This window comes from Hypanus sabinus, chromosome 12 (genome assembly GCF_030144855.1).
Source record: "Hypanus sabinus isolate sHypSab1 chromosome 12, sHypSab1.hap1, whole genome shotgun sequence".
NCBI classification, from domain to species: domain Eukaryota; kingdom Metazoa; phylum Chordata; class Chondrichthyes; order Myliobatiformes; family Dasyatidae; genus Hypanus; species Hypanus sabinus.
The window spans coordinates 34,877,111-34,892,202 of record NC_082717.1 but is presented as its reverse complement, the minus strand read 5'-3'; the positions used below and the strand labels follow the sequence as shown (position 1 = coordinate 34,892,202).

The window sequence follows — 15,092 nt, the reverse complement described above, 5'->3', positions numbered from 1 at the left end:
CAGGTTGAGAAGCATCATTGAGCTGCAAGGAATTGTGTACATTTCAGGTCCCGATATTGCATCAGAACTATTGGTTAGCTTGTTCAATTGAGCAGTTCTTATGTTTCAGACTGGATCCAAAGTTGATAGATTATGAAATTATGAAAAGCATTATAGACATATAATGCTTTTATTAATGTCACTTTATTAGATGCAACTGTGTGGTGGTGGCATCCGTCGGTTTCGAGAGACCAAGGATCTGCGCCTGGAGTTTCCAGGGCGCAGGCCCGGGCAGGGTTGTATGGGATGCAGGCCTTCCCCTCTCCACGCCACTGATGTTGTCCAAGGGAAGGGCACTAGGACCCAAGCAGCTTGGCACCGGTGACGTCGCAGAGCAATGTGTTGTTAAGTGCCTTGCTCAAGGACACAAACAACTGTGTACCTGCTCATTATTGCAAATATCTAGTCAGCCAATCATGTAGCAGCAACTCAGTGCAAAAAGCTTGCAGACATGGTCAAGAGTTCCGGTTGTTGTTTAGGCCAAACATTAGAAAGGGGAAGAAATGTGATCTAAGTGACTTTGATGTGGGATGATTGTTGGTGGCAGACAAGTGGTCAGAGTAACTCAGAAACTGCTTATCTCCTGGGATTTTCATGCATAGCAGTCTCTAGGGTTCAGTCTCTGGTGTGAGAAACAAGGAAATACAGCAGCAGCAGATCACAAACAAACAAACAAAGAGCAGCAGTTCTTTGGGCAAAAACACCTTGTATTGAGGTCAGAGGAGAATGGCTAGACTGGTTCAGATGACAGGAAGGCAACAGTAAACTCAAAGAACCACACCTTACAACAGTAGTGGGCTGAAGAGCATCTCAGAAGGAGATCATCCTGGAGGTAGATGAGCTACAGCAGCAGCAGATCACAAACAAACACTCAGTGACCAGGAGGTACCTGTGGCCACTGAGTGTAAAGTTGCTGCCCCTCAGTGGAATGAACACATATTACATTACAAAGTAGGGATAATGAGCATTAATTAGTTCCTGATTGATTATCATTTTAAGTTTCTCCTGACAAAGACAGAAGCTTTACTTAAATTACTTTGTGTAATTCCTGTTCGTTCAGTACATCTAACCTGATCCCAGATCTTAGTGCCCATTCACTTCACTAAGAGCTTTTAGAGGAACCTCAATTCTGCTTTAAAGACAGAAAGAAATGGAGATTAAATGAGATCAGACAAGCTTACAAAACAAATCACGTACAGAAAGCAGAAAGGAACTCTGAACTATGATTGAACCTGGTTGGATTTGAAATACGGTATATACATATTTATTACCAGTAGTCTTGACAGAATTTTGAACAGAATAATGGAGAATGTTCTAACAAAGTTATACTATAAATGAAAAGGCCATGAACTAATGATTCAAGTATCTTTCACAAATGTTCAACTGTCCTCATTTACAGTTCTGTTGCAGTACAAAATTTAAATTGTTATATAACTTTTTTTTGTATTTTAGAAGCATCTACAAATACAGGAGGCTAAAGTTATTGAAGAAAAAGCAGCTAAAATCAAAGACTGGGTGACAATGAAGTTACAGGAGGTACTCATGCTATGCCACATATTTATAGGAAAATATCAGCACCACATACTGAACTGCCTATGTAAATATGGTTCAGCATTTGTTTCTTTATAACTGTGTTAGAATTTCTAAGTGGTGTGGAGCATTTGTAGTTTTTTCAATTATTAGGTTTCTGAAAATACATTTAAAAGATGATTTGTATTTGTGCCAGAATGAATTACTTATAAGCCTTACTCACTTTTGAAAAGACAGAAACTACACATTGCAAACACTAAGTTCCCACAGTCATATGATCAAGACCAGATTATCGGACTTAATAACGTCTATTGAGGGATAAAGGCTGGTCATGATTTAAAAAACTTTATGCCACATGATCATTCACAGTCACCGAGGGGCTGAAGAGGTTTCTGCTAATCAGCTCACGTAAAAGCACTATAGAGTTCATGTCCTCTAATTTTTCACCTCAAGGCCATGCTGTTTACAATGTAGCTTGGAAGAATAAAATCATAAATATTACACAATATATTTTTATGAGCATTTTCAATAAAATAAACATTATTGACCTAATTAGATGTGTTTTAATGTGGAGTGATACAGGACTTTGTGCCTCATTAATATTCTCTGCTTGTTTGCAGCTTGAAACTGAAAATCAAAATGTTAAATTTGCCAACCAGCAACAAATGGAACACATCCAGATCCTTCAGACAAAGCTACAAGGTAGGAACAAAGTTTCCCGAAATATTAATGTTTCACTGAATAAACTCAGCAGTCTATTGTGTATCCTTATCAATATATTATCGATGTATTATTGATTATTGAACATGTTCACTGCCCCTTGTTATTCCTCTGGATGCTGCAGGCTGCAAGTCCATTGACCCAGCATATGCTAAAGTGAAGCAAAAACTTGCTCAGTTGCTCAACCACATTCCATCCATTTCCCAATGTCTGCCCTAATCCTTCCCCCCCCCCCCCCCCCCCCCACGACTTAACAGGGATAGGGATTCCCTTGTCCTTACCAATCTTCCCATAAGCCTCTGGCTCCAACATGACGTTCTGCACAACTTGTAACATCTCCAACAGGATCTATCTTCCCTTACCCTCCCAGCTTTCCACAGGGATTACTCTCTCTGCTTCTCCCTTGTTGCTCATTTCCCTCCTTCCCAACTTATTTCATTACCTCCTCCCATAGATGCTGTCTGGCCTGCTGAGTTCTGCCAGCATTTTGTGATTTTATTTATTTCCAGCATCTGCAGATTCACTCGTGTGCCTTATTCCCTCTCTAGATGCTTTCCCTGTAAACATGCTAGGTGTTACACTTGTCCCTACTCTCTCACCACCATTCAGGACACTAATCAGTCCTTCCAGGTGAGGACGTCTTTACATGTGAATCCTGTAGTGTCGTTTATTGCGCAGCCTTCTCTACATCAATGAGACCTCATGAGACTTGAAGGATCACTTTGTCGATCCCCACCCACACCTCCCATCCCCACCCACCCACACCCCTCATCACCACCTACACCTCCCACCCCATCCCACAGCCCCCATCACCACCCACACTAGGAAGGATGTTGAGGCTTTGAAGAGGGTGCAGAACAGGTTTACTCGGATGCTGCCTGGTTTAGAGGGTATGTGCTGTCACAAGAGGCTGAATAAACTTGGGTCGATTTCTTTGGAGTGCCAGAGGCTGAGGGGCATCTGATAGAGGCTTAAAAGATTATGAGAGGCATAGGTAGAGTGGACATAGAGTATCTGTGTCCCAGGGTTGAAGTATCTAATGCCAGAGGGAATGCATTGAAGGGGAAACGGGATAGGCTCAAGGTGGATCTGAGGGGTAAGTTTTTACTCAGAGTTGTGGATGACTGGAATGTGCTGCCTGGTGGTAGAGGCAGACGCATTACAGGCTTTTAAGAGACATTTGGATCAGCACATGGATATAAGGAAGATGGAAGGATATGAACATTGTATATGTACACAATGCTGGAAGAACTCAGCAGGTCAGGCAGCATCCGTGAGAAAAGAGTAGCCAACGTTTCGGGCCGGGCCTCTTCATCAGGAATTGGGAATGAACATGGTGTTGGTAGGAGGGATTAGTGTTTGGGTGTTTTTGATTTGCTTTTTAGCTGGATCCACACAATATTGTGGGCCGAATGGCCTTTGTTCTGTGCTATTCTATGTTCTGTTCTATGTTTCTTCCCAGTGCTGATGAAGGGTCTTATACCCAAAACATTGATCCATCATTTCCTGAAATGCAGTCTAGGGATTGAATGGTAAACATTCCTAATTATAGTATAACAGTGGTCAGATGTGTTGGGGCCCCTTGTGCTGTAGGTGACATGTTTACAATAAATGCATAGAGATTTCTTCAAACAAGCCTGATTGAAGTCCCTGACAATGATTTGAAAGGCGTCTGGATAGGCATTTTCTTGTTTTCTAATCACTGGACTCAGTACCTCGAGTGTTTTCTTAACATCAACCAGGATGTAAACCGTGGTCAGGATCAGAGAGGTGAACTCTCTCAGTGAATAGAACAGTCGGCACTTAATCGTCAGATGTTCCAAGTCACAAGACCAGAGAATTCAAGCACCATGAAGAGTCTATCATGAAACACAGACACCCCCTCCTTTTGCCTTCTCCAAATCAACAGTCTGGTCCATTGATGTCTAGTTAGGTGCATTTCTTTGCCCTGTATTAAACAGAGGATTTAAATACAAATAACCCGCTCTTCATCTTGTTTCAATTGGTATTCTTACCTAGCTTGATTCATTTGCTGCCCAGCAGGTTGTTTATTTTTTCCCCCATTTCTAATATATAAAAGCCTGACTTGTCAATGACTGACCCATAATGTTCCTTTCTTTCCTGCGCTGGGACAACTACATGCCTTACCAGAGAAATACAGGTCTCGTTTTGAGAAGTTCTGGTGCAAAGGAATTTCTAGTATCTATTACAATAAAGTTAGACTACCATTTCAATATGGAAAGAGACCACTTTTACCCTGCAGTCAGGAAGCTGAAATAACAAATTCCATGCCACTCCATTTCAGCCCTTACAGGGAGTCGCGAACAGAAGTCACCATCTGGTCGAAGTGAAACCTCAAGCAAAGCACAGCGGTTAAGCAGCCTGACTTTTGGATACTTTAAAGGAAATCCCCAAAGTCTTCAGCAAAATACTCTGGAAACTGGAGTACTGGACAGACAAGTTACAGGTGGAAACTTCCTTCCTAATAATGTACAATGTATATTATGGGCTGGGCATTCTTTAAGTATTCACCAGCTGGCAACCTAAGACAATGTTTTACTATCAAAAGTTAATACAGACTTTTTTCTTGTTAATTTTTTAAGTGCTTTCATTCTAGAAAATTGGTAAAGAATTATTTTAATTTTTGCTGTGGTTTGCTCATTCTATGGAAAGTCTGAAAAAAATATTGGCCTCAAAATTCATTAGCATCTATAGGCACCTATTCACATTGCATGTCTGTGACCACTTTGCTCAGCAGCTTTAACAAGGAGAGGTCATTTTGCTTGTACCCTGTTGGGTGGAATGGAGAGAGTGCTTATTAGTATGGGAGGATGATAACTGAGTCAGGGGGTGATCCCTGAGTTGTATAGATCGGTACAGTTAGGGAATTGGATCCTGGTGCCCATGAGGTCAGTAGTGGGTCAGGTCATAAGCTTTGGTTGGATTTTGAGGTCAATATTGCAGAAGAGTTGGCATGGATGTAAAAAACCAGGCTAAAACAAGTTCAAATCAACAAACCTGAAGTGAGTTCCCTAGGCTGGCTGGCTCACCCTAAAATAACACTGCTCTGAAGAGAGCCCTGCTATTCCAATCTACGTAGGGCCCAAGTTCTAGATGATTGTGTGTTTCTGAACCAAGCCTTCCCTGGCTACGCTCCATATGAGACTTGCATTAGGGAGTGACATGTCCCATCCCAATCCAGCTCAGAAATCATGATTGCATCTTGGTCTGGTCAAATTAGCAAAGTGACGATTAGACCTGGAAAACAGCGCCAAGCTGATTTTTGCCAATGTACTTTTAAAGGGATAGTGGGAATTAACAGAGAATTCTCTAGGAATGATGAAGTTCTGATTTCCTGTACTAACCTGCTGCTTAACTTGGTATCTTTCTTGGTCCGATTTTAAGGAGTCAAGGAAGAAGAATAACTTTATGTCCATTACTATTTTAAATCTCTAACTTAACACATTGATACGTCAATCCTTGTCATTTTAATCACAGAATTATGGGCATAATTTAACATGTATTTATCCTTTCCAGGCAAGGAAATGAACAAGAGGTCCCACACAAAGCCTGTTCAAGATACTGAAATAGATCAAAGGTGTTTCTCACGAAGCAACTGTGTATCGGAACTACAAGGTAGCAAAGGACTGACCAATCACCAGCTTTTATCAAAAGAAGAAGCCACAGTATTTATGCCTTTGAGTGATGACAGTTCCGATGAAGGAGTGAGAAAAAATCAGACAAGGTCGAAATGCTGGTCGAACCCCTCCACTCAGACATCAGAAGACGCAATTAGACTTAGTCAGATTGGGAGTGACACTTATTTAACAGCATCGGATGACAGCAGCGCTGCATTTGATGACGAGAGTGAAACTGAGCGAAAACCACCGTCACAGGATGCAGAGTTCCTTCAGGCGGTGGATCATTTTCCAAAAACACTAAGTAAAATAATAGATCAAGATTACTCTTCTGATGAGTTAAACAAGAAATTTCAATCCCAAAGGCTCGATTCTTCATCCAATGAAAAGCAAATTCCAAGCCCAATTCTAACATCACCTCCAACAGTGACCAGGATCCACCCCACAGCATCTTTAACGGACACAAGTTCACCCTCAGACTTAACACCTCCAAAGTTGAGGGTTCCCAATGTATTCGGTGTAAATGTGGCCAAAGCAAAGAAGCATTGCAGCCAGCCTCAGTTAAGCACTGATCGGCTGTTTGGTGGAAACCGTAATGCTATAAGTATGATGAGGCCAGTGGATCATGAAGAGACAGATATTGATGTCATTGACATTGAAAGTGATATTCTGGGGAAAATGGAAACAGGCTACGAAGAGGGAATGTTTTGCTATGAATCAATTGAAACCTACATCACTGAGGAGCAATTCAACACAGGAGACACCAAAGGCAAACATCCCAGTAACAAGCCACCAACTCCTCCTTTGCACAGATTCCCATCCTGGGTAAATCCTAATGCTCTGTTGTGTTGATAAGTAGCCATTAATATTTTATTTCTTAAATTTTTTATGTAACTTTTTGAATATGTTAGCGTTGCTCTGACAGCTTTAAATCAACATAGCCTTACTAACCTCTAAGGTCTCAAGTATCCATTTCAGTCTAGAAGCGTATATCTTTTTAATTTTTGAATTACTGATCCCTCTTTTGAAATTGTCCTACCTAAACATTTATGTAGAATTGGTCTGTCTGCTAATCCAATTTAAGACCTAAAACAGTTAATCCAAAAATACACTGACGAACAAAATAATCCTGATAGCAGAAATAATGTCTGGTGACAGACAGACAGAAGGAGCATCACTGCTTTATGTCTGTTCCCAGACAGAATTCCCCCCAGTATTCCAAGAACTTGTGATCAGATCTGCCAAAAGTCATGCGAGCCAGCAGATTCCAAAGTCCAAACTTCATGGTACAGAACACACTGAAATTAAGTGCAGAGTTTAGGGAAAGGCTGCTATACAAGCTTTCCCCATCTCTGCACATGGGGAATCTGCCAAGCATTATTTTAAAAGAAACCTTGACTGCTTGCTCAAGCAATATATGTAAAAGAAAACCGAAGTTAAGCTAACATAATCTAAATGTGGTGATGGGGATGGTACTTAATAGTGACATATACATTTACATTACCACACAACTGAAAATTGGGTTGTGCAATCTGCTCTCTTCAGTAATACATTTCCAAAAGGAATTGGAAAAATAGTTGAAGGGATGCAGTTTATGGAGGTGAGAACTATTTGAGCAATTTTCAGAACAGCCAATACATGCAAAGTGGGCCAGCTGGCTTGTTTTCTGTACTTTGATGCTATAAAGTCTATCTTCTCGCACATTCAGACGCTAAACTCCACTCTGCGGTATGGCTTTGCTGTATGTTGAAAACGGAAAATAACCAATATTCTGATTTCTCTCCGTATTCTCATTATAAAAAATAAAAATAAATGATTAAAGCTGTGAAATTATTGAATTAGATGCTATATGGCCAACAAATCTTTGTTTTTTGAGGAAAAAAATGGTTTAAAAAGTACTTGAGGGTTTTCTAAAAATCAAAGTACTGAGTACAAGATTAATGGTCAGTTACTTCACAATCAGCATCGGAATCTTACACCAGTTTGGAAACAGACTATAAGTCAGTAATCAAAAACTTGCTGTTGATCCTGGTGTGGAATTCGTATTTCTGAAAGCATGCAGTCCAATAATTTGTGTGATAGCTTGGTGACGTTAAGAGATTTTCCTATATCTTTTTCATATAGGAGAGCAGAATTTATGCAGTAGCCAAATCAGGTATGAGAATGTCAGAGGCCATTAGTACAGATCCAAGTAACAAATGTAAGTATTTGGTACCTATAAGAGAAATGTTTCCGATTAATGGATTAATTATGTATCTGGTCACTCATTCACAAAATTCTGTGATTATAGAACGGTTACTGTTTTAGAAAGTTTTACAGGATTTTGCTTACTTTCCTATGAAAAGTTTAATCAGTGACCTTTCTGATATGTCTAACAAGATTAGTTTAAAGAAAATTTTGCCTATTGTAAAAACATTTGCATTTCCCTTGGCTTTTCAGTTTATATAAAAAAGAGTGATTTTTGCTGAAGTACAGTTTGAATGTGGCAGTTCTCAGCTATTTTGTCTTGGCAACCATTTTTTGTCTCTGGGCCTAAGTCACATTGATTGACTTACCAAAGCTTCACATCTGACTCTAATCTTCCCTTTCCCCAACATTCACAGAACAAATGTTCCCATGGGAGTCACTGAAAACTGACTGGGAACAGGGAAGTGGAAATTCTTATGACCCACCAATGCAGTCATCCATATTTGTTAGATTTGTATGCCAGCTGTTTGAATGTGTGAAAATGCACCCCTAGAAGTCTTACACAACAGTAGTCCAGTGCCTTACAGTATATTATCACCATTCTGTCATTTAAAAGTTGTTCCCTGTGTGAATAGCATCCTTTGCCAGATGTTCAGAAATGGCCTCTTGAGTCTTGCTTAGGTCAAATAAGCTGAAGAGACTGGAAATTGAAATCAGTTTCCTCTTGGCTCAGCTGCTTTGTGGACCTAGGTCATTCTCTTGTCAGTGGGGAGGGGAGGTGGGCTTTCAAATGTCTTTAAGTTTATTATGTAGATGTGGTCAATTATTATGTAGATCTGGTATCCATATATGTGCACTGGCTTATGTAGGCTTCCAACAATAGGGTAACGTACTCATTATCCCCTGCTCTAATCACCTCAAGTGAGTTCTGACAGATCAGCACAGGTCAGTATAATCAGAAACAATTTGTCTAATCCTCTTCCAAATAAGGCAGTATAGCAGTCCTATGCCTTCAACTAGATATGTATTTAATTTCTGTACGCACAAAATTTTAACGTAGCTTCTGGATACTAATCAAATTATATGATACATATTCATTATTTTCTAGGCACTGGCTTCATGCCTTCACAATCAACATCGGAATCTTACACCAGTTTGGTTTATAATAGCATGGCCACTCCAGTTTACACTGTTTTGAAAGGGGTGAGTTGTGTAATTTAAAACCATGATTCCACATTGAGTTATAGTAAAGGAGCATTACAGTACAGAAATAGGCACTATGGCTCGTCTGGTTCATGTTCACTCATTTCTTGTCCTAGGCCTATCAGCCCACACCCAGACCATAGCCTTCCATGCCCCTCTCATCTATGTACTTGTCCAAACTTTTCTTAAGTGTTGCAATTGAACCCACATGAGCCACTTCCATTGGCAGATCATTCCACATTCACACCACCCTCTGAGTGAAGACGTTCTTCCGCTCATATTCCCCTTAATTATTAAACCTATGACCTCAATTTCTAGACTCACCCAACCTCAGGGGGGAAAATAATGCATGTATTTACCCTATCTATAACCCTCATAATTTTGTATCCCTCTATAACATCTCCTTTATTCTGCTACATTTGAAGTACTGCAGTATTTTACACTTAACAATTCGCTAATGTAAGCTATTGAGGCTTTTGTTTAGTATTTCTGAATTTTTAGCTTTTTCTAAACTCAGGCAACCTTGGGTGTTGGGGTGGAGGTACATCTCTTATCAAGGAGGTGTAAGGCATTCTTTCCCTCCACTAGTCTGCGGGTCACCCTTGGACAAGGTATGGCACCTGCTTAGCTCCCTGATCAGGGTCACATGAAGCCATGGGAGCAGGTGGTGGACGATTGTATCAGCAGTTGGTACATCTCTCAAGTCCTGGTTATGAAAGCACTGATGCCAGGTAGACAATCTCTGAAGAGTATTGATAATGGTTGGGGTCTCATGTCTTATAACAATGCTTCCCAAAAGAAGGAAGAGTCAAACCACTTATGTGGAAAAATTTGCCAAGAACAATCATAGTCATGAGACCATAATCACCCTCGTCATAAGACACAGCAGATAATAATGATAATGATGAAATTTTCAATTCAGCTCCCTTACATTGGTTTAGGTGTAGATCAATAATTACAGTTACATGTTTATAGTCGATTTTTTTCCAAAGAAACTGTGAGAATACATCTCACTACAATTCTTAGCACCCCGGCGCATAGCTGAACTTCGGGTACGCTGTTGATAAAAAATGTCACGATCTTGAAACTGCGGAGTTCGTTGTAACCACCTTCGATAAATACAGACAGGTACTTATAGAAGTTGTTCCCATGATCCCTAATGGAATAGAGATGAAAATTGTAAGGCAAGGAGTAAACTGACCATGCCAATACAGCTTAGAATGTTGTCACAAAGAAAAGTTGCAGCTGTGAACTTTGTGCTGAAGAGCTGTCTTATGCAGCCAGAAAAGATTGTACAGTGATAAAGGTTTATAAATTGACTCCATTACTTGGCAGGAGAGTAATAAGACAACAGGAATTTATAGAATTAAAACCCTTTACAATGAGGGCATGACATTTTCTATTATAAAATCTCCTTGACGCACATCTCATAACTCTTTTAAAAGGGGATTAGATGGGTAAATACTAACTTCACAATATCAGCTCAGTATCACATTCTGGTTTAAGAATATATTTTGAGCTGCTCTCTGTGCTTAAGTGAGAACAGCCCACACTATATTGTATATATAGTGACTATATTTTGTTTATATTATTAAATTCAATCTGCATAGAATTTCATTATCTCTGTCATTACCAAGATTCAGCTTTTTTCTGTATTTCTATTACAGCTATTTCTGTATTGCATGATATGTTGACTGTAAAATTTAGCATGAAGAATACTTAAAAATGTATATAAGATGATGAGGGGCATTGATCATGTGGATAGCCAGAGGCTTTTTCTGAGGGCTGAAATGGCTAACATGAGGGGGCATAGTTTTAAGGTTCTTGGAAATAGATACCGAAGGGATGTCAGGGATAAGTTTCTCACACAGAGAGTGGTGGGTGCATGGAATGCACTGCCGGTGGAAGTGGATACAATCGGGTCTTTTAACAGCCTCTTAGATAGGTACATGGAGCTTAGAAAAATAGAAAGCTATGCGCTAGGGAAATTCTAAGCAGTCTCTAGAGTAGATTACATGGACGGCACAACATTGTGGGCCGAAGGGCCTGTAATGTGCTGTAAATTTCTATGTTCTAAAAATATATTCGTAAATCAGAGAATTACAATTCAAAGGTTCAACAAAATGAGCAGGTATTGTTCTTTGAAATATTCTCCATCCCATGCGTCCAGTATAAGGAAGCAGGGTGGAGGAGGGAGGGAACTCCTGTGTCGACTTTGAAATGGTTTCTATCTATGCTTCTGTAAAAGTTGGAAGGTTTAAGTTCATGTATGTTGTAGTATATGCCTTTACCACAGTTGCCAAAAGTTTAAACACTAAACCTTTAATAAAATTTGCTCCTATAAGTTAAACGACCCTGTCAACTATCACACATATCAAATTAATACAGAGTCAAGAACGAGGAAGTTCTGCCATATATTAACACAGATATCTTCTTAAAACTTTAAGAAAGCGACTCAGATCAGTACCGGACCTTTCTCAGACGAGTCCTCTGAAATGGATGAAAGTGACAGCTCAAGAGGAAGCTCCAGGACTTCGATGGCAGGATCAGACTCCCGCAAAGCCAGCAGCCCCAGCAGTCCACGAGCCATGAAGCGAGGTGTGATGTCCTCTCCATTTCTGCTAAGCATGTGAAAAATTGAGAAATTGATCCCTTCATGCTCGTCACTAATTATGATTCCAAAATCCACATCAAAATTACCCCTTTAATAAACTTTACTCAGACTCAATAAAATACATTATAGGAAACATGCTCTCCACATCCACTGTAGAGTATAGAATATATAGAATAGTACAGCACATTACAGGCTCTTCGGCCCACAATGTTGTGCCAATCCTCAAACCCTGCCTCCCATATAACCCCCCACCTTAAATTCCTCCATATACCTGTCTAGTAGTCTCTTAAACTTCACTAGTGTATCTGCCTCCACCACTGACTCAGGCAGTGCATTCCACTCTCTGAAAAACCTTCCTCTAATATCCCCCTTGAACTTCCCTCCCCTTACCTTAAAGCCATGTCCTCTTGTACTGAGCAGTGGTGCCCTGGGGAAGAGGTGCTGGCTGTCCACTCTATCTATTCCTCTTAATATCTTGTACACCTCTATCATGTCTCCTCTCATCATCCTTCTCTCCAAAGAGTAAAGCCCTAGCTCCCTTAATCTCTGATCATAATCCATACTCTCTAAACCAGGCAGCATCCTGGTAAATCTCCTCTGTACCCTTTCCAATGCTTCCACATCCTTCCTATAGTGAGAGTGAACAGTCGACGTTTCGGGTCGAGACCTTTTATCAGAACCGTCCTAATGAAGGGTCTCGGCCAGAAATGTCGACTGTATACAATACTCTTTTCCACAGCTGCTGCCTGGCTTGCTGAGTTCCTCCGGCATTTTGCGTGTGTTGCTTGGACTTCCAGCACCTGCAGATTTTCTCTTTTTTATCTGATAGAAGTGTTTTATTTCATAGAGGAGATATAAAAACTATCTTTTCACTGGTGAGGCAATGCAAACCAAGGCAGTACTGGACTTTTTATTCACGATCACAACCAAGGGAGCTTATCTCCAGCATTAGCTTAATCTCTGGTAAATTAGAGAAACTTCCAGACAAGGTGTGACTTGTAACCAAATCCCAATAACTGAATAGTTCTTAAGCGAGACACATTCCTACATCTTGAACCTGTGATCTTTCAATATGGGTGCAGTCCTTATATTTATAATACATTTCATCAAAACAAATGGAATTTGTTCAAATTATAATGAATTTATTATGCACACGTCTTGTACAGGTGTTTCAATGTCATCTATGACTTCAGAAAGTGATTACGCCATCCCACCAGATGCATATTGTACTGACACAGAATGTTCCGAGCCGGAGCAGAAGCTTCCAAAAACATGTTCTTCCCATTCCATTGACAGTGGAAAAAATGTAAGTTTAATTCCTGCTCACAAATAGCCTGGTTTAATACTAAGCTATTCAGGTTAGAATAATTATTAGTTTGACCAACATGTATATTGAGTTCACTAATCTGACAGTATGACCTCTAACCATAATGTTTCAGATGAGGATATGGAGAAATCAGTCAATTCAATCATTAACCAATGACCCCTGCTTGAAGTGTTTTGTTAGTGGTCATTGAACATGGAAGGAATTAAGATGAGTTTGATTTGCCAGGTCAAAGAGCCCTTAACAATCCTGGAACCAGCTTGCTGAAACCAAGAGCACAAACAACAAGCAATGACAGTGCCCATAACTCCCATTATCTTTCTCCTAATAAACTTTATTTACAAAGGCAAGAAACAGCAAACAGGACCAGGATATTTGACCAACTTTCAAAGTTCAAAAAAAGTTTAGAGCAAAATGTATTATCAGAGTACATGCGTGTCACCACATACAACCCCGAGATTCTTTTTTCTGTGGGCATACTTAGCAAATCTATAGAACAGTGGCTGTAAACAGTCAATGATCAATGAACAACAGACTGTGCAATTGAAAATATAAATAGATAGCAATAAATAACAAAAGCGTGAAATAACAAGATAAAGAGTCTTTAGTGTGAGACCATTGGTTGTGGGAACACTAGAAATGAATGAATGATGTTATCCCCTTTTGTTCAACAGCCTGATGACTGAGGGGTAGTAATTGTTCTTGGACCTGGTGGTGCAATTCCTAAGGCACCTGTACCTTCTACCTGATGATATCGGTGAGAAAAGAGCATGGCCTGGGTGGTGAGGACCTTTAACGATAGGTGCTGCTTTTCTATGGCAGTGTTTCGTGTAGATTTGCTCAACAGTTGGGAGGGCTTTACCCATGATGTACTGGGTCAAATCCACTGCATTTTGTAGGATTTTGATATTCCCATCCCAGGCCATAATGCAGCCAGTCAGCACACTTTCCACCACCTATAGAAGTTTGCCAAGATTTTGGATGACATGCTGAATCTCTGCGGACTCCTGAGGGAGTAGAGGCGCAGTTGTGCTTTCTTTGCAATTATATATGTAGGGTCCAGGACAGGTCCTCTGAGATAGCGACACCCAGTTACTGATCCTCTGTTGAGTATTGGCCCATGGACCTCGGGTTTCCCTCTCCTGAAGTCTACAATCAGTCCCTTGGTCTTATTGAGATTGAGTGAGAGCATGTGGTTATTATACTATACAGATAAGTTTTCAATCTCCCTCCTATATGCTGATTCATCACCATCTTTGATACGACCCACAACAGTGGTGTCATCAGCAAACTTGTATATGGTGTTGGAGCTGTACTTCACCACACAGTCATAGGTGAAAAGTGAGTAGAGCAGGGGACTAAGCACACACCCCTTCTCTTGCTGCTGGTGCAGGACAGTGGCAGGATAAAGATAAGTACTGACCGTTCAACAGGTTAGTCATCTTCAAGTACGTAACTAAGTCTTTCACCATTCATTGCAAATAGTTAACAGATCTTTTAAAAACCTTGAGAATGGGTTGCCCTCCCTATAAATAACATATTGTTTACAAGCCAGAAGTGGTATTACCTCTTGTATTTAATAAGTCACAGCTTCTCTCTTGGCATGCATAACTAAATGTCTCTCTTGCTTAGTTCTAACTTAATTGAAAACGTGAACAGGCAAAGATGCATACTAAGGATTCATTAGATAACCATAAACAAAATGCACAATAATCTCTTCTGCAGGAATCATTAGAAAAGTCTGGATATTTGCTAAAAATGGGAGGAAAAGCAAAAACATGGAAGCGGCGATGGTTTGTCCTTAAAGGCGGTGAATTGTTATACTACAAATCACCAG

General features: G+C 40.2%; 1 protein-coding gene across 1 annotated transcript in view; it reads left to right on the top strand.

Annotated features, from left to right (window-relative positions):
* Positions 1-15,092, top strand: part of LOC132402764 (pleckstrin homology domain-containing family H member 2-like) — a 141,735-nt gene that overhangs the window by 61,887 nt on the left and 64,756 nt on the right. The window contains exons 5-13 of the mRNA XM_059985751.1: positions 1,492-1,575; positions 2,190-2,271; positions 4,595-4,756; positions 5,827-6,752; positions 8,052-8,127; positions 9,223-9,317; positions 11,765-11,915; positions 13,098-13,237; positions 14,981-15,091. Coding sequence (XP_059841734.1) covers positions 1,492-1,575; positions 2,190-2,271; positions 4,595-4,756; positions 5,827-6,752; positions 8,052-8,127; positions 9,223-9,317; positions 11,765-11,915; positions 13,098-13,237; positions 14,981-15,091 — 1,827 coding nt within the window. The remainder of the gene's footprint in view (positions 1-1,491; positions 1,576-2,189; positions 2,272-4,594; positions 4,757-5,826; positions 6,753-8,051; positions 8,128-9,222; positions 9,318-11,764; positions 11,916-13,097; positions 13,238-14,980; position 15,092) is intronic.